A 22,197-nucleotide genomic window follows, 5' to 3' on the forward strand; every position below is an offset into this window, starting at 1 on the left:
GGAGAATGGCTATGGTGCATTTTTTGCTAGTACATATAGAGGGTAATTATCATTCATTTTATCAGACTGTCACAAAAATAAAGAATAAAATATCGAAAATCAACCTATATTCGATTTCAGTACACTGCAAAATATAAAAGAAAGAATAAATAAGAGAATTTTGACTAACAGTGTTAGAAATAGTTTGGCTCTCGCAGAAAAACATCTTTTAGTGACAAAATTTTATTAGGGTAGACGACATTAAAAATGAAAACATAATAAATGGAACATACCTGAGGCTATGTTTTCCGACCGATGAATAGGTGTCATCAGAAAACATATTCATATCTTCCGTTTCAATTTCAGAATCCTCTTCTTCTGCCTCTTTATTCTCTAAAAACTGGCCAAGATCAATTCCTGAGTTAGACATTTCACTGTAAGTCCCAAAACCTTTAATTCGACCCTTAAAATAAATTGATAAATTCATTGCAGATAATCAAACATTAAATTTTTACATATTTGGTATAATTAATGCCAATATCCGCGACATCGAAATGGCAAAACAACACCTTTTTGTGGGTCTATTGTACCCCCCTGGGAAACCTGCCAAATTATCCACGCATATAAAATTAGCAGCATAGCTGTCGGCACCAAATCAAGTCCAAAGGCCAATTTTAAATTTACTTGGTTCTGACTCAGAGTTTGGTTCCAAGTTATCTATAAAAAAAAAGAAAAAAAACTTAAAGGTAGTTCAGACAGGAAAATCTTCTGAAGAACACCTGGATGAAGAGTTTTCAATCACAAGGGCTGTTCTGGTGTGAAATGTTCAAGTTGACAGCAGGAACGTCACGTGTGACGGGAGGCAGGGTAATCCCCTCAATGTTTTCAACGAGTCGAATAATAAAATTAAGTTGGTAATATAGTGGCGCATAGTGCCACTTTTCTATAGCCTTTTTTTTATATATTTTTTTTTAAAAATACAGAATTAGGTGAACACAGACACCCGTTGTTTCACTGTAATTCAATTTAACAGATTTGACAGAGGGGTTATTACCAGCTTGAGCTTATGTAATCGCTGAATTATGTAATTAAGAAACTAATAGGTGATAGAATTATATTACTGTACATAATATGAAATCTGTATCTGCATTTTTAGCATATCAAATTACATTAGAAAAGTCTTGCTGGTTTGCCGGCTACACCCCTTCCTGAAATATGAATTTGGAGTACTTTTTGTTGAAATGTCGGAAAGTAGAAAAAAAGCTGAGAGACTGACCAAAGTTGGAAAAGTCAGACAGGAGCAAAGGATATCTAGCTGGAGTAAAGAAAGTCAGAAGGGGCAAAAGGAAAATCAAAAGTACAAAGAAAATTGAGACGGTGAGAAAGAACTAAAGGAAGTCCGAATGGAGTAAATAAAGTCGAAGGGACTAAGAAAGGTCCGGAGGGGTTAAATGAATTTCAAAGGAATAGGAGGATACTGGAAGGGACTAAGCAAGTCTTAATGGACTAAAGGAAGTCCGAAAAAACGAATAGAGGTTGGTAAAAACACTGAAATTTAAAAAATATGAAAATACGATGGCCCAGGGATCGAATTTGGATGGTGCTAAGAATGTCGGAAGGCACGAAAGGAACGAAAGGAAGTTCAAAGAGACCAAACAAAGTTGAAAGGGTCAGAACAGATAATAGGAAGTACTAATGGAGTAAAAAAAACTGTAAGAAGAGTCAAAGAAATGAGGAATGCAAGAAGTGACTAAGAAAGTCAGAAGAAACAAACGGAAGTCAGTAAGAACAAGCACAGTAGGAAGCTTATAAAGAGGGTCAGAACGAACTAGAGGAAATTTAAATGGAGTAAATAAAGTCAAAATGGAGTAAGAAAGTCGATAGAGGCTAAGGGAAGTTCAAAAGAATAAAAACAAAAATTTAGAACAGTTAACAAAAAGTCAAAAACAACAAACTGAAGTCGGATGGAACTAAAGAAACTCAACGGGATCAAACAAAGTCGGAAAGGCGGGAAAAGATAAAAGAAGTCTATAGAAATATTGGTAAAAACTTGCATTTCTAGCTACTAAGGATTGAGGCTACTATTAGAAAGTCATATTTGAATTTAAGTCAGTTTGTTTTACAATGTGGTAGCACACAGACAGTGGATTCGAATACCCATCTCCCCCAATTAAAAGCTCCACTTTATTACACAAAAATTAAGATTTTATTAATGACTTACCCAGTAAGTAATACCCCAATCCCTGCTCAACATTTTCATTCACTTCATATAATATTTTATATATGTTTAAATTTGGCTTCGAGCTTGGCCTTATCTTTTTTAATTAAAATGGAAGCACAAAAGATCGGACTCCTGCTGTAATCTGATCTCCTCTAATTCCCACTGTATATTCTTTCGAGACGATTTTTAACTTCTAAGACTGTTAGTTTTCAAATCTCACATTCTTTTATTTGGGCTTTATCTTTAAGAAATTAATCATATTTTTATTCCCAAGACCCTAAATAACCTGCTTCTTTCACTCTCTAATTATAAACTGTGTCTATTACTCTTCTTCTTTTGATTTACTGATGGCAGGTCATCATCGTAAGAAGTCCAACAGAGACGCGTATGCTCCACTCTCATCTCCTAAGAATTCCATAAATTGGCCAAATTCACGATTTATTCTCCCAGATATAAGGCCTCACGAAGAATAAAATTGATTTCAGTTTCAAATTTACCAGTGATCATTCAACGCATTCGTTTTCACAAATGGATAAATTCTCTAGAGTATCCAACAAAGCTACTACCATAGGGCATGAAGACCTCTTCTTGTCGTTTTTCCAAATGAGTAGGACATCGAAATTTTTAGTCATATGCATTTAGTGGAGCTAAATAGAACTTGTCATAGTAGATTAGATAATGTTATCTCACGATTTTGAATTACAAAATAGTCAAAACCTATTTCAGATTACAGTAGATCAAAATTCAGGAAAAATAGGCCTTGATGAAGAAAAAAAGGATTAAACCATATGAATGCAAAGGATGCACTAAAATATATTCTGTCAGGTTATTATTTATCCAGAGAAAAAAGATCTCATAAAGGTGAAAAAAATTAGAAATGTAAGATTTGCAAGTGTACAAGATACCTCTAGAAATTACAATGCTTGTACCTCTTTAAGTATAAGAATTTTGTCAGCTTCCTTTACGTATTGAATTTGATGTGTGACAAGTACTTTCAGTTTGTTCTTCAAAAATCCTTTGATGGCCTCGTCAAACAAGACTCTACTAACATGTGCATCAACCGCCGACAGAGGGTCATCAAGCAAATATATATCAGCATCCATGTACAATGCCCTAAAAACAAATTTAAATTAGAAATTAAAGTATATATAGTCCCGGGAAAGCAGACAATTTGAGCCTTTTTTTGATGTCATGACATCCAAATAAACCTTAAATTAGAAGTAGTACCTTTGTAAAATTAGATTCTTTATTGTACCTTTAACTTTTGCCTCAGCTTGTCTTTTGACATTACGGTAGACATGTCACCGAACCTTTGTTTTTTTTTTCATTGTTCAGGTGGGGGGGGGGGAGGACAAAATCTTCATTTTCTTCCAACGATTTATCAAGTCCAGGTTTCCGATTTTCAAAGGTACGGTAGGCATTGATGACCTTATCCATGTCAAAATCCAAAACCCAATAATCATCGCTATCATTTTCAATTTGTTTGGTTCGTATTACCTCGGCCCGTCTTTCGTCATTATGAAATACATATCGCCAAACTTTTGTTTTTTAGACAAAGGTATTGTAGGCATTGATGACCTTATCCATCTCAAAATCCTAAACCTAATCATCATCGCTATCATTTCCAATTTTGACACGTTTCGATTCTCGGTGCCCAGGTTGATTTCCATTGACCCTCTCACATGCTCGGTGTCGCATTTCTTCTAAACATGTTTGTCTTTGCTCTTCATTTTCATTTTTGACTTTCTGAGGCGCTCGGTGCCATATGTCTTCTAACCGCGCTGTTGCTCTTCATTTTCGTTTTTGACACGTCGCCACTTTTTTTCTAAGCGCGTGTGTTTTTGCTCTTCATTTGTATTTTTGACTCACTCAAATGCTTGGGATCACCTGTCTTTAACCGCGTGTGTCTTTCCCCTCCATTTTCATTTTTCACAAGCTCTAATTGTCGTTTCAGCATATCTTCTAGCCGCCCGTGTCTTTGCTCTTCATTTTCATTTTTGACACATTTTTGGACTTTGATTACTTCATACAATTAACAATGGCCTTTGCTTTAGCTGTCCCTATTGGTGTTGTCGCAATTGATGGTGCAAATTTTCGTTTTTTTTTTGGGCCTTCAAACAAACATTATTTTATATAAATAACTGATGCGTTGGAAACTCAACAATTTTATTTATGCTATGCATGTCATCATATAAGAAAATGCTTATACAATGTCGTAAGAAATGCTTATCTGATGTACTAACATAGTACATGATGTCATTTACAAAAACCAAACTTAAGGCTCTTAACGAATTTTCTCAGACTTCTGACCTATTCAGATTGCTTTTCTTTTATGCGAGAATATCCCAAGATACCAATTTTTCCAAAAAATTAGGCAACCGTTTTCGAGAAAAAATACAAACATATATATATATATATATATATATATATATATATATATATATATATATATATATATATATTGTGATTGTATGGATGAGTAGGGTTAAGGCCTCATTCAAGTGCTGGTCTATATTAGTCACTAATTTAGGAAAACAGTCTTCCTTTTCTCCTTACGTCTCTCTTTTTTTTCTTTTTTTTATGTGTTTGTGCTGTTGCATTGGTGATTTCTCTTTTCATGATATATATACTAGCTCTCCAACACCTAGTTGGTGGGGGCACTTTGCGCCCCTCAAGCCCCTCCCTCGCGCGCGTAAGTCGTTACACGCCATATTAGTTACGCGCCATTGTAGTTGTGTCCCTGTGTCCCATCTGTGATATATATATATATATATATATATATATATATATATATATATATATATATATATATATATATATATATATATATATATATATATATATATGTTTTTAACTACGTAAAACTTGCGAATATACAACATTCTTCGCTGTCCCATTGTCTGTGCATATAAATAGATTGTCAGGTTTACCGACTCTTGGACATGCAACATATAATTGTCCATGGGAAAAACAATCCGTATTCAGATCTATACCTCGGGACACGACTGGGACACTGGGACAGATCTATACATCGGGACACGACTGGGACACAGGGACACAACTACAACGGGGACGCCAGGGGGCACAGGGGGGATATATAAATAACAATGGGGACACAATGAATGTTTGATTAGCAATCACCATCAACAAAGCTCAAGGGCAGTCATTAGAATAATGAGGTATAGATCTGAATACGGATTGTTTTTCCCATGGACAATTATGGTAAACCTGACAATCTATTTATATGTACAGACAATGGGGCGCTTCGCGCCACCCCAACACCTAGTTGGTGGGGGCGCTTCGTCCCCCCCCCGCGTAAGTCGTTACGTGCCATATTAGTTACGCGCCATTGTAGTTGTGTCCCTGTGTCCCACCTGTGAATATAGATAGATATATATATATATATATATATATATATATATATATATATATATATATATATATATATATATATATATATATATAAATATGTTTTTAACTACGTGAAACTTGCGAATATACAACATTCTTTGCTGTCCCATTGTCTGTACATATAAATAGATTGTCAGGTTTACCGACTCTTGAACATCACCTAGTTGGTGGGGGCACTCCCCCCCCCAAGCCCCCTCCGCGAGCATAAGTCGTTACGCGCCATATTAGTTACGCACCATTGTAGTTGTGTCCCTGTGTCCCACCCGTGAATATAGATAGATAGATAGATATATATATATATATATATATATATATATATATATATATATATATATATATATATATATATATATATATATATATATATATACATAAATACATATATATATGCATAAATATATATATATATATATATGTTTTTAACTACGTAAAACTTGCGAATATGCAACATTCTTCGCTGTACCATTGTCTGTGCATATAAATAGATTGTCAGGTTTACCAACTCTTGAACATGCAACATATAATTGTCCATGGGAAAAACAATCCGTATTCAGATCTATACCTCATGATTCTAATGATTGCCCTTGAGCTTTGTTGATGGTGATTGCTAATCGAACATTCTCTGGGTCCCCGTCGTCATTTATATATCCCCTTGTGCACCCCGGCGTCCCCGTTGTAGTTGTGTCCCTGTGTCCCGGTCATTTGTATTCCCTGTGTCCCGGTCGTCATTTGTTTCCTGGTGTCCCAGTCTGTAATTTCTCTAAAAAAGTAAAAAAGGTAAAAAAGTTTTTTTTTTAGTTTTGAAATAATTTTTTTGTTTTTTTCCTTTTTTCATTTTAGTTTTTTTTTTTGGTTTTACCTGTTTTTTTAGCTTTTTTAGTTTTGCACCCCCACCAACTAGGTATTGGGGTGGCGCGAAGCGCCACCAACAGCTAGTATCTATATATATAAATAATACCCCAACACCTAGTTGGTGGGGCGCTTCGCGCCCCCCAAGCCCCCGCGCGCGCGTAAGTCGTTAAGCACCATATTAGTTACGCGCCATTGTAGTTGTGTCCCTGTGTCCCACCGGTGAATGAATAGATATATATATATATATATATATATATATATATATATATATATATATATATATATATATATATATATATATATATATATATATATATATATATATATATATATATATATATATATATATATATATATATATATATATATATATATATATATATATATATATATATATATATATATATATATATATATATATATATATATTTCATATAAATAGATTGTCAGGTTTACTGACTCTTGAACATGCAACATATAATTGTCCATGGGAAAAACAATCCGTATTCAGATCTATACCTCATTATTCTAATGATGTGTCCCTGTGTCCCGGTCGTCATTTATATTCCCTGTGTACCGGTCGTCATTTGTGTCCCGGTGTCCCAGTTTGTAATTTCTCTTTGAGTGTCCCGGTCGTCATTTATATTCCCTGTGTCCCGGTGTCCTGGTCGTCATTTGTGTCCCGGTGTCCCGGTCTGTAATTTTTATTCGAACAATCCATGTGTCTCGGTCGTCATTTACATATCCCGCCTGTGCCCCCGGCGTCCCCGTTGTAGTTGTGTCCCTATGTCCCGGTCGTCATTTATATTCCCTGGGTACCGGTCGTGATTTGTGTCCGGGTGTCCCAGTCTGTAATTTCTCTTTGAGGTTCCCGGTCGTCATTTAAATTCCCTGTGTCCCGGTCGTCATTTGTGTCCCGGTGTCCCGATATGTAATTTCATCAGTTGACAAACATGACGTCAGTCGACAAACAACTTCATGACGCATACAGCTCAATCCTTATAATGACGTCAGTCGACAAACATGACGTCAGTCGACACACCAACATGACGTCACTCGACACACACACACAGACAACTTATCTATCTATATATATAAAAATAAGTTGTCTGTGTGTGTGTGTGTCTGTCGACTGACGTCATGTTTTCGACTGACGAAATTACAGACCAGGACATCGGGACACAAATGACGACCGGGACACCGGCACATAGGGAATATAAATGACGACACTCAAAGAGAAAGCGACCGGGACACAAGGAATGTTCGATTAGCAAACACCATCAATCACGCAATCACCAAATGACGACCGGGACACAGGGAATATAAATGACGACCGGGACACAGGGACACAACTACAACGGGGACCCCGGGGGCACAGGGGGATATATAAATGACGACGGGGACACAGGGAATGTTCGATTAGCAATCACCATCAACAAAGCTCAAGGGCAATCATTAGAATCATGAGGTATAACTAAAAAAACTAAAAAAAGGTAAAAAACTAAAAACTAAAAAAAGACCAATTCAAAAACGAATGTATATACAGACCGGGACACCGGGACACAGATGACGACCGGGACACCGGGACACAAGGAATATAAATGACGCCCGAGACACTCAAAAAAAAATCACATACTGGTTACACCGGGACACAAATGACGACCGGGACAAAGGGAATATAAATGACGACCGGGACACAGGGACACAACTACAAAGGGGACGCCGGGGGGCACAGGGGGATATATAAATGACGACGGCGACACAGGGAATGGTCGATTAGCAATCACCATCAACAAAGCTCAAGGGCAATCATTAGAATCATGAGGTATAGATCTGAATACGGATTAACAATGGGACAGCAAAGAATGTTGTATATTCGCAAGTTTCACAGGTGGGACATATGGACACAACTACAATGGCGCGTAACTAATATGGCGCATAACGACTTACGCGCGCGGGGGGGCTTGGGGGGGGCGCGAAGCGCTCCCACCAACTAGGTGTTGGGGTGGCGTGAAGCGCCACCCCAACAGCTGGTTTTTATATATATAGATAAGTTGTCTGTCTGTCTGTCTGTCTGTCGAGTGACGTCACTGTCCGCATATGACGTCTGAATTATTTCATCATATACCAATTCAAAAACGAATGTATTAAAGCCGAAGTAGCTCAGTTGGTAAAGCGTTATGTTCCAGGTTCTAGGTCCGAGAGGTTCCAGTGAGAGCCTTGGCTTTAGCATTAATACAAAAGAAGAAAAAAAACTAAAAAAGGTAAAAACTAAAAAAAAACTAAAAAAAGATAAAAAACTAAAAACTAAAAAAAAGGTAAAAACTACAAAAATAAAAAGGAAAAAAATCCTAAGAACTAATAAAAAAAAACTAAAAAAACTAAAAAAAGGAAAAAAACTGAAAAATAAAGGGAAAAAGAAAACTAAAAAAATTAAAATAAAAAAAAAATAAAAAAGGTAAATGTATTCAAGCCGAAGTAGCTGAGTTGGTAAAGCGTTATGTTCCAGATTCTAGGTCCGAGAGGTTCCAGGTTCGAACCTTGGCTTTATCATTAATACAAAAGAAGAAAAAAAAACTAAAAAAGGTAAAAACTACAAAAAAAAACTAAAAAAAAAGTTAAAAAGAAAAAAAACTAAAAACTAACGAAAAATTAAAAAAACTAAAACTGAAAATGAAAAAAACTAAGAAAAGGAAAAAAACTGAAAAATAAAGGAGAAAAAGAAAACTAGAATAAATAAAAATTAAAATAAAAAAAAACTAAAAAAGATAAAAACTACAAAAAAAACTAAAAAGAAAAAAGAAAAAAAAACTAAAAAAGCTAAAAAAGGTAAAAACCAAAAAAGTTGTAAAAAGAATAAATTAGAATAAAGAGGTATAGATCTGAATATGGATTGTTTTTCCCATGGACAATTATATGTTGCATGTTCAAGAGTCGGTAAACCTGACAATCTATATATATATATATATATATATATATATATATATATATATATATATATATATATATATATATATATATATATATACTAGCTGTTGGGGTGGCGCTTCGCGCCACCCCAACACCTAGTTGGTGGGGGCGCTTCGCGCCCCCCCAAGCCCCCCCGCGCGCGTAAGTCGTTACGCGCCATAATAGTTACGCGCCATTGTAGTTGTGTCCCTATGTCCCACCTGTGAATATAGATAGATATATATATATGGTTTTAACTACGTAAAACTTGCGAATATACAACATTCTTTGCTGTCCCATTGTCTTTGCATATAAATAGATTGTCAGGTTTACCGACTCTTGAACATGCAACATATAATGGTCCATGGGAAAACAATCTGTATTCAGATCTATACCTCATGATTCTAATGATTGCCCTTGAGCTTTGTTGATGGTGATTGCTAATCGACCATTCCCTGTCCCGGTGTCCCGGTCGTCATTTACATCCCCCTGTTTCCCCCGGTGTCCCCGTTGTAGTTGTGTCCCTGTGTCCCGGTCGTCATTTATATTCCCTGTGTCCCGGGTCCCGGTCGTCATTTGTATCCCGGTGTCCCGGTCTGTATATACATTCGTTTTTTAGTTTTGTTTTTCTCCTTTATTTTTTTCCTTTTTTTTCTTTTTTAGCTTATTTAGATTTTTAGATTTTTTAGTTTTTTTATTAGTTTTTAGTTTTTTTTTCTTTTTAGTTTTTTTGTCCCGGTCGTCATTTATATCCCCCTGTTTCCCCCGGTGTCCCCGTTGTAGTTGTGTCCCTGTGTCCCGGTCGTCATTTATATTCCCTGTGTCCCGGTCGTCATTTGTATCCCGGTGTACCGGTCTGTATATACATTCGTTTTTTAGTTTTGTTTTTCTCCTTTATTTTTTTCCTTTTTTTTTCTTTTTTAGTTTATTTAGATTTTTAGATTTTTTAGTTTTTTTATTAGTTTTTAGTTTTTTTTTCTTTTTAGTTTTTTTGTAGTTTTTACCTTCTTTTTAGTTTTGTTAATTTTTTTTTTTACTTATGTCCTGGTCGTCATTTATACTCCCTGTGTCCCGGTGCTTTGTTGATTGCTAATCGAACATTCCTTTTGTCCTGGTCGCTTTCTCTTTGAGTGTCGTCATTTATTTTTTTCTTTTTTAGTTCTTTTAGTTTTTACCTTTTTTAGTTTTTTTAGGTTTTTAGATGAAAATTTTTTTTAGTTTTTTCCTTTTTTTCTTTTTAGTTTTTTATTGGTTTTTACCTTTATGTTAGCTTATTTTTCAGTTTTTTCCTTTTTTTTAGTTTTTTTTTATTTTTTATTTTTTTTTAGTTTTTTACCTTTTTTTAGTTTTTTTAGTTTTTTTAGTTTTTTAGCTTTTTTACTTTTTTTTATTAGTTTTTAGTTTTTTTGTAGTTTTTGCCCTTTTTTAGTTTTTTCAGTTTTTTTTTTAGTTTTTTATTGGTTTTTACCTTTATTTTAGCTTATTTTTCAGTTTTTTCCTTTTTCTTAGTTTTTTTTTAGTTTTTAGTTTTTTTAGTTTTTTTAGTTTTTTTAGTTTTTTAGCTTTTTTATTTTTTTTATTAGTTTTTAGTTTTTTTGTAGTTTTTGCCTTTTTTTTAGTTTTTTTAGTTTTTTAGTTTTTTTTGTAGTTTTTGCCTTTTTTTAGTTTTTTTAGTTTTTTAGCTTTTTTATTTATTTTATTAGTTTTTAGTTTTTTTTGTAGTTTTTGCCTTTTTTTAGTTTTTTCAGTTTTGACGTCACCTGATCCAGTTTTTTCAGGTGACGTCACCTGATCCACGATCCACAGATCCACAGACAACTTATTTTTATATATATAGATAGTTTTTTTTTTTACTTATGTCCTGGTCGTCATTTATACTCCCTGTGTCCCGGTGCTTTGTTGATTGCTAATCGAACATTCCTTTTGTCCTGGTCGCTTTCTCTTTGAGTGTCGTCATTTATTAGTTTTTTCCTTTTTTTCTTTTTAGTTTTTTATTGGTTTTTACCTTTATTTTAGCTTATTTTTCAGTTTTTTCCTTTTTTTTAGTTTTTTTTTATTTTTTATTTTTTTTAGTTTTTTACCTTTTTTTAGTTTTTTTAGTTTTTTTAGTTTTTTAGCTTTTTTACTTTTTTTATTAGTTTTTAGTTTTTTTTGTAGTTTTTGCCTTTTTTTAGTTTTTTCAGTTTTTTTTTTTAGTTTTTTATTGGTTTTTACCTTTTTTTAGTTTTTTTAGTATTTAGCTTTTTTACTTTTTTTATTAGTTTTTAGTTTTTTTTGTAGTTTTTGCCTTTTTTTAGTTTTTTCAGTTTTTTTTTTAGTTTTTTATTGGTTTTTACCTTTATAGTTTTTTTAGTTTTTTAGCTTTTTTATTTTTTTTATTAGTTTTTAGTTTTTTTTGTAGTTTTTGCCTTTTTTTAGTTTTTTCAGTTTTGACGTCACCTGATCCAGTTTTTTCAGGTGACGTCACCTGATCCACACATCCACAGACAGACAACTTATTTTTATATATATAGATATATTAGGGTGGAGCTTATTTTAAAAATTTTGGAAATATTATTTTCTTACCCCCCTAAGTTGTTCCATATCACATGAAAACATTGTAGAAAAAGTTTGAGCCATTTATAATAATGTTTAGGGGTAGCTCAAGTACCTCAAAGATTAGGAAAAAAGAAAAAAAAGAAGGATTTCGATTAAAAATTTTTAAAATTAAAAATTTTGGAAATATTATTTTCTTACCCCCCTAAGTTGTTCTATATCACATGAAAACATTGTAGAAAAAGTTTGAGCCATTTATAATAATGTTTAGGGGTAGCTCAAGTACCTCAAAGATTAAGAAAAAAGAAAAAAAAGAAGGATTTCGATCAACTTGTATTTTGCTTTAAAAAAATATAAACAAAATTGTTTAGTTCCTATTTATGGTTGACCTGACAGAGTCTGCTTCCTGCTGTCGGGATAAACTCTGCGGTGTTCATTGACAACTTGCAGCAGAAATTGCAGCTGCGACTCATCTTGGGTTATAAAACTGCTGTACTCTTGAATGAGTGCCACTCCTCGCTCAGCGTGGTTATTGACGACTTTGAGTGACCTCACAGTTTCTGACGCTAGCTTGTAGTCGTGTCTATCTTCCCACAAGTCTGGATCAACTGTGAGAAATCCATCCGGAAGATCCATCATTTGAAAAAGTTTTGCTGACTTTGCTGTAACAAAATGTTCCAGGTTTTTATTCTTGGCTGAATCAAGATCAATGGTGATACGCTTGGTATGTTCCTGTTCCTGGTCGTCTTCACTCTGCATGGCACTCACCATCAGTCTCTTCGTCGACGAACTGACGCGACTGTCGAAGAAAGCCAAGCCAACGAGTTCGGGTGACAAATACCACAAGTTACCGGAAAACTTGTTTGATGTGGCCTTTGAGATTGCCAAATGGATGGACGAGTACTCGAGCAGCGACTTCAGCAGTAGTAGGTCACTGTACGGAGCACCTGAGGCTAAAGGTGCAGAGATCCAGGCTTTCAGGTACACACGTACTGCAAACACACACACGTCATGCAAACCTCTTTCTTCTGTGAGAGTCAGTCTAAACTGAGCCTTGAACATCCAGATCTTTAAACTGTATATCACTTTGCTCATCCATCTGGCATGGTGCATCGCTCCGGGTGACATGAATCGTACTCCTCTCGCAGGAGTAGCACCAAGAAAGATGAGCACAAGTTCCAGGAATTCCTTGTAATCATCCCTCGGCTGGCTCTGTTCAAGGTGCTTGTTAGCAAAATTGATGGTACTTTGTTTGATGTCATCCACTAGACGCGCCACATCATCAGCTGCAATTCCTGTTTCATATTTATCTGTATCTATGAATCCCCAATAGTCCTGGAAGCGTTTGAAGAGTGGAACCTCAGGAGAAGATGTCGATCCCATGCACACTCGAAACGCAGCACCAATGACGAGCTCCATAATATGATGTCTACAAGCCAGTGACAAGAGTTCCTTACCTAGCTTCTGCTCCAACAGAACACAAGCACCAGAGATCCTGCCAGTGTTTGAGCTTGTAGTATCGAAACACATGGCTCGGATGTTGCCGGGTATGCCCCAGTCTTCAATAGCTCCGAAGACAGCAGAAGCCTGAGCCTCGCCTGTTCCGGATGGAAGCTTGGCTACTGTGAGTAGCTGGAAAACTTCTTTTCCGGAAACCAAAACAGGCAGACGATCAACCTTCTCTTTTCCAATGAGGTCGGGGATCAGTTTGCCGTCCCAGTGGACAACGAAGGGAACATCACTCTGAAACTTGGCTCTGATGCTTGCAGAACTGTGAATTCGATGTTTTGCTCTGAGTCGGCGAACTGAATCTCTATTTAGAGCTAGTTGGTCAATAGTCATTCCTAAGCTTTTGGCAGTTTCTGCTATGACAAAAACAGCCTTGCGGTCTGATACTTTAGTACGATCAAGAGCTGCTGCTAGTTCAGGTGTAACTACAGCTTTCGGCCCCTCTTTCTTTTTTGAGTTCTGCTTCCTCCAACAGCCCCCTCACTGTCAACGTCTTCTGCTGCGCTGATCTCTGAAATAGATGTGGTAAGTTCGGCTGTGGAAGCCTCTATCTGTTGTATGTTCTTTGTTTGCTGTCGTCTTTTAAGTGTTTGCTGCTCTCTCTCAGACACCCTTTTCTCCTTGCAAGCTAGTGTTTCATCTTCGCCAACCATTGACCCCTGTCTCCCTTTTTCTCGCTGCTCTAACAAGAAATCTTTGTCTTCTTGTATTGACATCGTGTTCAGGGCATCGGCGTGAGCGATGTCAAAAAGATCCTCGAGCCTAGATACGAAGGCCGCCTCTCTCGCCTGTTGAGTTGATGACTTTCGTGCTTTGTTCTTCTTGAGAAGACGCCATTCTTCAAATGCCTGCTCAAGCTTGGTTTGACAGTTTTGATGATCTCTCATTGGAATTCGAGCTTTCCGCCAAAACTTTGCTAGTTCGGTTACAGCAGCAGCCGACGAGTGCCTAATGGTCTCATTCAGTTCAAGGTGGAGATGAAGGAAGAACCCAAGAGCCATTCGCAATGAAGGCAGCTTGCTACCTCTTAATTCAGACACAGAGCTACTAATGAGATATAACTCCGTTCGAGATCTAGTTGCATTTGCTAACATTTTCAGTCTCAATTGGGTCTGAAATAAAAAGAAAACAGAATTTATAATCATGAACTTAGGTAGGGTGAATTTTTTTTAGAAAAAAGAGCAAAAATTGTTCAACTCATTGCTTCTCCAACAAAAGAATAGGCTCAGTTACATTCAAATTCGTCAATTAACGCTCAGTAGTCATTAACGTTATAGAAATCTACTGTCTTGAGACAAGTTAATACACAATTAGCTTATTATTGTAGAAAAAACAACACTGATAACAAAACAGAACTGATACAATATCGCCTCGAGCAAAAAACTACACCAGACTGAGTCTTGGTGTCCGAGACTCTAGTAAGCGCAACCGGTCAAAAGCAAACAAGTCTGAACACGTTCATCTCTGAAGGATGGAAATTTTGCATTGCCGGCTAAATTATGTCTGGTTCTGCTGCAAGTTGTCAATGAACACCGCAGAGCTTATCCCGATAGCAGGAAACAGACTCTATCCGGTCAACCATAAATAGGAACTAAACAATTTTGTTTATGTGTTTTTAAGCAAAATACAAGTTGCTCGAAATCCTTCTTTTTTACTTTTTCCTTCTTTTTTACTTTTTTTCTTAATCTTTGAGGTACTTGAGCTACCCCTAAACATTATTATAAATGGCTCAAACTTTTTCTACAATGTTTTCAGGTGATATGGAACAACTTAGGGGGGTAAGAAAATAATATTTCCAAAATTTTTAAAATAAGCTCCACCCTAATATAATAATCGTCATTTGTGTCCCGGTGTCCCGGTCTGTAATTTCTCTTCGAACATTCCCTGTGTCCCGGTCGTCATTTATATATCCCCCCTGTGCCCCCGGCGTCCCCGTTGTAGTTGTGTCCCTGTGTCCCGGTCGTCGTTTATATCCCCTGTGTCCTGGTCGTAAATTAGTGTCCCGGTGTCCCAGTGTGTAATTTCTCTTTGAGTGTCCCGGTCGTCATTTATATTCCCTGTGTCCTGGTCGTCATTTGTGTCCCTGTGTCCCGGTCTGTAATTTCATCAGTTGACAAACATGACGTCAGTCGACGAACAACTTCATGACGACGTACAGCTCAATCCTTATAATGACGTCAGTCGAAAAACATGACGTCAGTCGACACACAAACATGACGTAGGTCGACAGACACACAAACAAACAACTATATATATATATATATATATATATATATATATATATATATATATATATATATATATATATATATATATATATATATATATGTTGCGTGTTGACTTTTACGTTGATATCAGTCTATGCGTGCCAGAAACAGTAAGTAAAGAGCAGTCCTCGTCCTTAGTAAGCATAGCACTGAACAAACGATATTTACAAAGTTTATTCTAACTAAATGCGTAAAGTTAAATTTAGAAAAATCCAATAAAAGTTAAAAACATTAGAAAATTTCCAAAATCTTAGAAAAACGCAGAAACTCCACCCAGAAGAAACGAAATCCGAGTAAAAATTTGTCCAAGAAATTCAGTCATAATTAAGGTTCTAGATTTATATTTTTTAGAAAATTAAATATAATTTCCGGATGATACTGATTCTAAAATAACGGAAGACACTCTGTGATTACAAAATTCAGCATGAGCTAGTCGGACATGTAAAAAGGATGGAGAAAGGTTTGCAGACCTATGCCCCTTTTTTATCTCGGGGTTTTGCTATTTTGTCCTTTTCTGGAGCCTCTTTAAGGTCATGTACCCACTCATTCAGCGGTTGGTGGGCCATCCAATGTACTTTTATGCACTTATTTCAAAGGCACCATAATGGATCAGACACAATTACCGGACAATTTCTTTCAAATACTAATGAATTATACATGATTTAAAACACAATAGATTATTTAAAATGAGGGCTTTCAAGACAATCACAGTAGCCCAAAAAACAGTTTACATATTCATTAACACGAAATCGTAAACTCTAAGGAGATAATTGAAAGACAGTTCATGACTGATTTACAAAATGTATTATTTAATAAGCGTCTAATTGTATTCAAAAACAGATTTTTGAATATATCTGAAAAAGAAAAAGGCAATATGACTTGGCAAATTTTATACAATTGTAATATGTCGAGTTCACAATGATAGTTTAGAAAAGTGTAATTATTCATCTTTTTTTTTAGGTTGGCAATTCAAATTCAAACACGGCTGACGATGGCTTAGCAGAGGATTGGCTGAAAATATCACATGAGGATCTAGACTGTCTGATATACCCAAGGCTAAAGCTACCTTTAAAAAACCATCCCCACAAATATACAATTTCCTTTACACTCACATGTTTTTATACCGCTTGGACTGACTAATTACTACTGAGTTGGTTTAAAGCTTAAGCTAATCATGGCAGGCAACCAAACAAGTACTGGGGTTCGACAACCTAAGCAAACTTAAGACTACTTCTCTGTTGAACTTTAGACTTGTTTTTATTACAAGAATTTTAGCTCCAAAATAATATTTTTTTTGTTTAAATCTACAGTCACATCCTTGTATTTTGTGTAAAATTATAAAAGTTAAGCATTTATAAAGTTAGATCACCAATAGATGCCCACAGGCCCAATTCTTAGCCATTTTTTTTACCAAACGTCCTTTATGGCAAAGAGCACCTAAGGCAACCATACTCTTTAATTACAACAAATCGAACCAGGTTTTCGCAAAAAAAGTAAAATAGATGCAATAGGAATGGCCTTGAATGATCCGCTTTAATCACTGAAAATTAATTGCATCAGTAAAATACCTCACAAGACTCACAAATTACCTTACTTACTTTTCCTTGTACACTTCATGACAATAAGATGCTAGCTACACAGAAAGCATCCCGGTTAAGACTAGTACTTCTTTCACTTATATAGTACTCATTATTATCTTTAGAAAGTACATAAAAAAGGAATCAAATAATATGTTCACCTTATTACTGTCGGTTATGGAGTCCTGTGTTCATTTACCAAAATCTCGATTATAACGCCTACAAATTCGATTTTTTTTTTCCCCTATTGAATTCATCAAAAAATTTTAAGAACAATATGATTTGCTTAAATGTTTTATCTTTAAACACTCCTGAGCATTTTAAATAAAGGGATAGTCAATAGAAGAGCCTAATAGAACACTATTTATGACAAATATTTGTCTTTTTTTAGAGGCCAGCCTTTTGCTTTTATTCTTTCTTTATTTTTTCATATCGCTTTGGCATGATCTCTAAAATGGTAATTTTGTGTCGCCATGAAATTCACAACTAAGTCTGCTAATTTGCAAGGCCTCTATACCGATTCGCCAATGACAGCACGGCACACACTGTCATTCCAAGACATGGAGATCCAGCCCAAAGCCCCCTGACCCTAGACAAGGTTCTTTTATAAATTGAAAAGTGGTCCAATGCATGGATTGACAGTTTCGATGTATCGAAAACAAAAGGAGCTGACGATCTCCCGATCGAAATTTCTGCGCAAACACCCCAACTTCATCTTCACGAATGAAGCTGTTAAGAAAGTGACCTTTCTCCGTCTCCTCTGAATCTACTCCACTGTTTTCGATAAGTACATAAATTCACCTCCTTCACTAAAGCTTTCTCCTATTGCGCTCCATCCATTGTCTAACCAATAAGACAGACACGAAGGCACACAGCTCCTTCTAATTATTTTATACTGACACGCTAAGAATAGAGCATTTGAGGGCTCTATTTATTCGATATTACAATTTGATTTAGGGACTAAAACATTGCTCACTGCAAATTTAGAAATCAAACAAAAACTTTTAGGCTTTTCGATAATACGTTTTATCCATGATAGCGATCAAATAATCTTCGGGCATTTTGTCAGGATCAACTTTGAGGGGAAGGGGAGAGTAAAAAATAAGCCTTCCACATCTATTATTGAAAAACTTCTATTCATTAAAAAACTAAAAATACTGAAAATAGATGATTTTAGTTTTGACATTTTTCTGAGGAAAAAATTCAAATGGGATATAAGGAACAGGAACTGTTTGCAAAAATGTCCAAACGGACGGATAGGGTTAGGTCAAACTTTCAAAAAGGCTAGACCAAGCAAGCTAAATGGGAATGTATAAGTAAGTATTAGAAAAAAAAAAACATAAAAAAAATACAAGAAGAGAAAATCTTAAAGACCTCCCACTCCCCACAAACATGCCATTTCGAGTAGGCAATAGTTGCTTACAAGTTATATTTGTGTAGGTGGAAAAAAAAGGACCTTTTACAAGGGACCAACTTTAAAAAATCAAGTCTAACTTCATAGAAGGCCCGATACTACCCTTCAAAAAAACCAACTTTTCATGATTTGTTTTCTAAATAATTTTTGGAGAACCAACATAGAAGTAACACATCTTAAGCAACAAGTAGCTAAAAATTACCTTGCAAGAGAGACTCTGGCTTTTTGTCCTCCACTCAGCACAACACCTTGGTCTCCAACTAGGGTCATATCTCCAAACGGAAGCCGACTTAAGTCTTTGTCTAAGGCACACACCTAAAACGTTAGTAACTTTTTGTAAACTGTAATTTTGAAAGAATTAGTATTTATATTGATAGTTGGCATCAATAATAGTCGTCGGTAAGAATAGCATTCTTAAACAGAATGTAAAACTGGCAAACAGTTCAATGCAATATTTAACACACTAACCGACATATTATGAAATCATTTATCAATGCCAAAAATCGAACAAGGCATACGAAATGGAAATGCAAAACTTAAGCAATAAGAACAACAAAAATAGCAACATGAATGACAATACTAACTTCGAAAGTCAAGCATTTATGTAAAAATCCATTGCTAAAGGGGAGAGGGGAACTACAAAAATACAAAATAAGTAGATTGTGAAGAATAAGACCAATTATGGTGGGAATAAAAAATAGGGAAAAAAAATATGAACTTTTATCATAGGACTCAAAGAAAATCTTATGCAGGATGGGGGAGGGACACGTAAGAATCAAAAACCAGAATATAATCTAAGGAAACAAATAACAATTTGATTTTACATTCAAAGTAACATATATGTTTACGACAAAATATTATTACAATTTTGTCCAAATATAGCAAATAATGTTTTTTCTTTGTTGACATAGTTCTGCTTAAATTAAAAGATAAGTGTACAAATTAAACAAAAACTGATTGCTTAGATTATGACTAAGCTGTTCGTTATGAACAAAATGAGCACTGAGTGAAAGTGGACAGTGACGTATCATCTATATTTTTATTTTTCTTGCCCCACTTGCTAAGGAAGAGAAGTTCATCAATACTGGGGACTCCTTTCATCGAAAATTGATTGAAGAGCATAATTTACCATTCCATGATTTTTTTGGGAGGGGGGGGGTAATTCCTCTTTCAAGGCATCAAAATGAAATGTACAAAATTGGCTAAATTACTAAAACAATTAATACTAGAGCCTGAAAAGAATATTGGAAACTTCCCTCCAATCCCCCTTTAGTATCAACAAAACTAGGCTCAACAGTTACACACTCATAGCTGCTCTATTTTTATAGTTATTTATTAAATTTAAAACGATAGGCCTACTTTTCTCAAAATGAGCTCCATATTTTGAGAACTACTAAATCACTTCTATGTAATTGCTTCTGATAAAAAATATCAATGGCTGCGTTTTTATAGCATTAGAGTTGTAAAACGATAACGGCTTTTATAAAAGAACAATAAAATTATTGCACAAGAACAGATGCAATAACAAACATGTATGCCAAGCAACCGTCGATGCAACTTTACTTTTAGATGCATAACAAAAAAATAGTTTGTTTCTGAAATAAAATGTCAACTATAACCATTTTTTTGGTTACATGCATATAGACCAATCGGATAAGAATACATGCTCAGAAAGTAGCAGTTTATCTTAAGTTTCGTCGTTAAGTGCAATATATTGAAAAACATAAAAAATACCGTTAAATAGGACTTGACCACGAAAGATACATAAACAGAGTCTTATGTTAGTGTGTGATGGTTATTTTCAGTCTGTTTGATAGGATAGGCATTGATTTAGACAGGTTTTCTTTCAGTGGTTTCAAGCTTGCTCTAAGAGGGTTTGACAGAACCCACTTTCATGTTCTTCGTCTTCCATCCAACGAAAAACAGCATCATTTTAATCTCACGCGCTAAAGCATATTACCATTTTGTTTTTCGAGTAGAATTAAAATTAGAAACTTCAAAAATTGAATGGTTCAATACGAGCTCGCGAGAATGGAAGCAGAGAAATACTCCACGGGAGTGCGGTTTACATTATTTGTGTTTGTCTTATACTAATGTTCAGGTTTAATCCTTATTAATTTTACTCTGTTTGCAAAATTTTATTCAAACACTGGTATATACACACGAACACTAATATACATACATATATATACACACACACACACACACACACACACATATATATATATATATATATATATATATATATATATATATATATATATATATATATATATATATATATATATATATATATATATATATATATATATATATATATATATATATACCCGGCTGACTGACCGTATTTCAAACAGTAGGTTGTACGAAAAGTGTGGTTCAATCCCGCTTTCTGGGGCTATAATGAAAGAAAGGTTGAGATGGCTAGGCCACGTTCTACGGATGAAGGATGACAGATTACCGAAGATTGTCCTTTTTGGCCAACCGTCTGGGGCTACACGGAAAGCAGGTCGTCCTTGTCTTGGTTGGGAGGATGTCATAAATAAGGATTTAAAGGAAATGGGAACTTCCTGGGAGGGTGTAAAGAGGGAGGCTTTAAATAGATTAGGTTGGAGGAGGAGCGTGCGTAGCTGTGTTGGCCTCAGGCGGCTTGGTGCTGCAGTGAGTTATTAGTAGTAGTTAGTAGTATATATATATCTATATATATATATATATATATATATATATATATATATATATATATATATATATATATATATAATGTCAGCTCTCAAACCTAAAATTAGATTAATCATCACTTACCCTTATAACTTGTTTATAACGGCTGTTGTCATAGTCAGCACCAAACAAAATATTCTGGCGGATAGACCCTCCAAATACCCAAGGTTCTTGTCCAACATAAGAAACTTTTCCAGACACTCTTATTTTCCCGTCATTAATAGGTAACTCTCCAAGAACCGCCTGCAGCAAAGATCCCTAAAATGTATAGTCTTTGATGAGATCGTTTTCACCATTGTGATGTAAAAAATAAAAGATATCAATTCAAAAGTTCATCATCGAAAAATGAAACAGGCGAATAGGGGATATGAAAAAACTTCCCATCTTTGATTCTTTCTACTTGAAGATAGTATACTCTGTCCATTTCAAACTGGTGAAAATCAGTTTAACTGGTGAATACCAGTTTTAAAACCAATTGAATGATATCCACCACTCCAATGTCCAACCAATCCGTCGTGAATATAGGTTAATTCAAGTAATTTTCCCAAAAATATTTTATCCTGTAAGTACTATAAATCATAGCAACGTTTTAATATAAGTTTAAATGTCACTCTTGACTTTCATTTCAGTTTTCGTTACATCTTACTTAATGGAATGATAATTATTTAACTTCTTTACACAAAGAAATGTTAATTCAAGTAAGTTTCTTAGATTGGATTTTAGTTATATTCAGGCTTCTGAGCAGTATCCCACTGATAATTATGG

At 35.1% G+C, this 22,197-nt stretch overlaps 1 protein-coding gene across 1 annotated transcript in view; it reads right to left on the reverse strand.

The window, feature by feature from the left end:
* Positions 1 to 22,197, reverse strand: part of LOC136043969 (ATP-binding cassette sub-family C member 4-like) — a 164,559-nt gene that overhangs the window by 58,698 nt on the left and 83,664 nt on the right. The window contains exons 10-13 of the mRNA XM_065729052.1: positions 21,517 to 21,690; positions 18,917 to 19,029; positions 3,130 to 3,313; positions 273 to 442 (exon numbers count right to left, since the gene is read on the reverse strand). Coding sequence (XP_065585124.1) covers positions 273 to 442; positions 3,130 to 3,313; positions 18,917 to 19,029; positions 21,517 to 21,690 — 641 coding nt within the window. The remainder of the gene's footprint in view (positions 1 to 272; positions 443 to 3,129; positions 3,314 to 18,916; positions 19,030 to 21,516; positions 21,691 to 22,197) is intronic.

The sequence above is a fragment of the Artemia franciscana genome, chromosome 2 (assembly GCF_032884065.1).
Source record: "Artemia franciscana chromosome 2, ASM3288406v1, whole genome shotgun sequence".
Lineage (NCBI taxonomy): Eukaryota > Metazoa > Arthropoda > Branchiopoda > Anostraca > Artemiidae > Artemia > Artemia franciscana.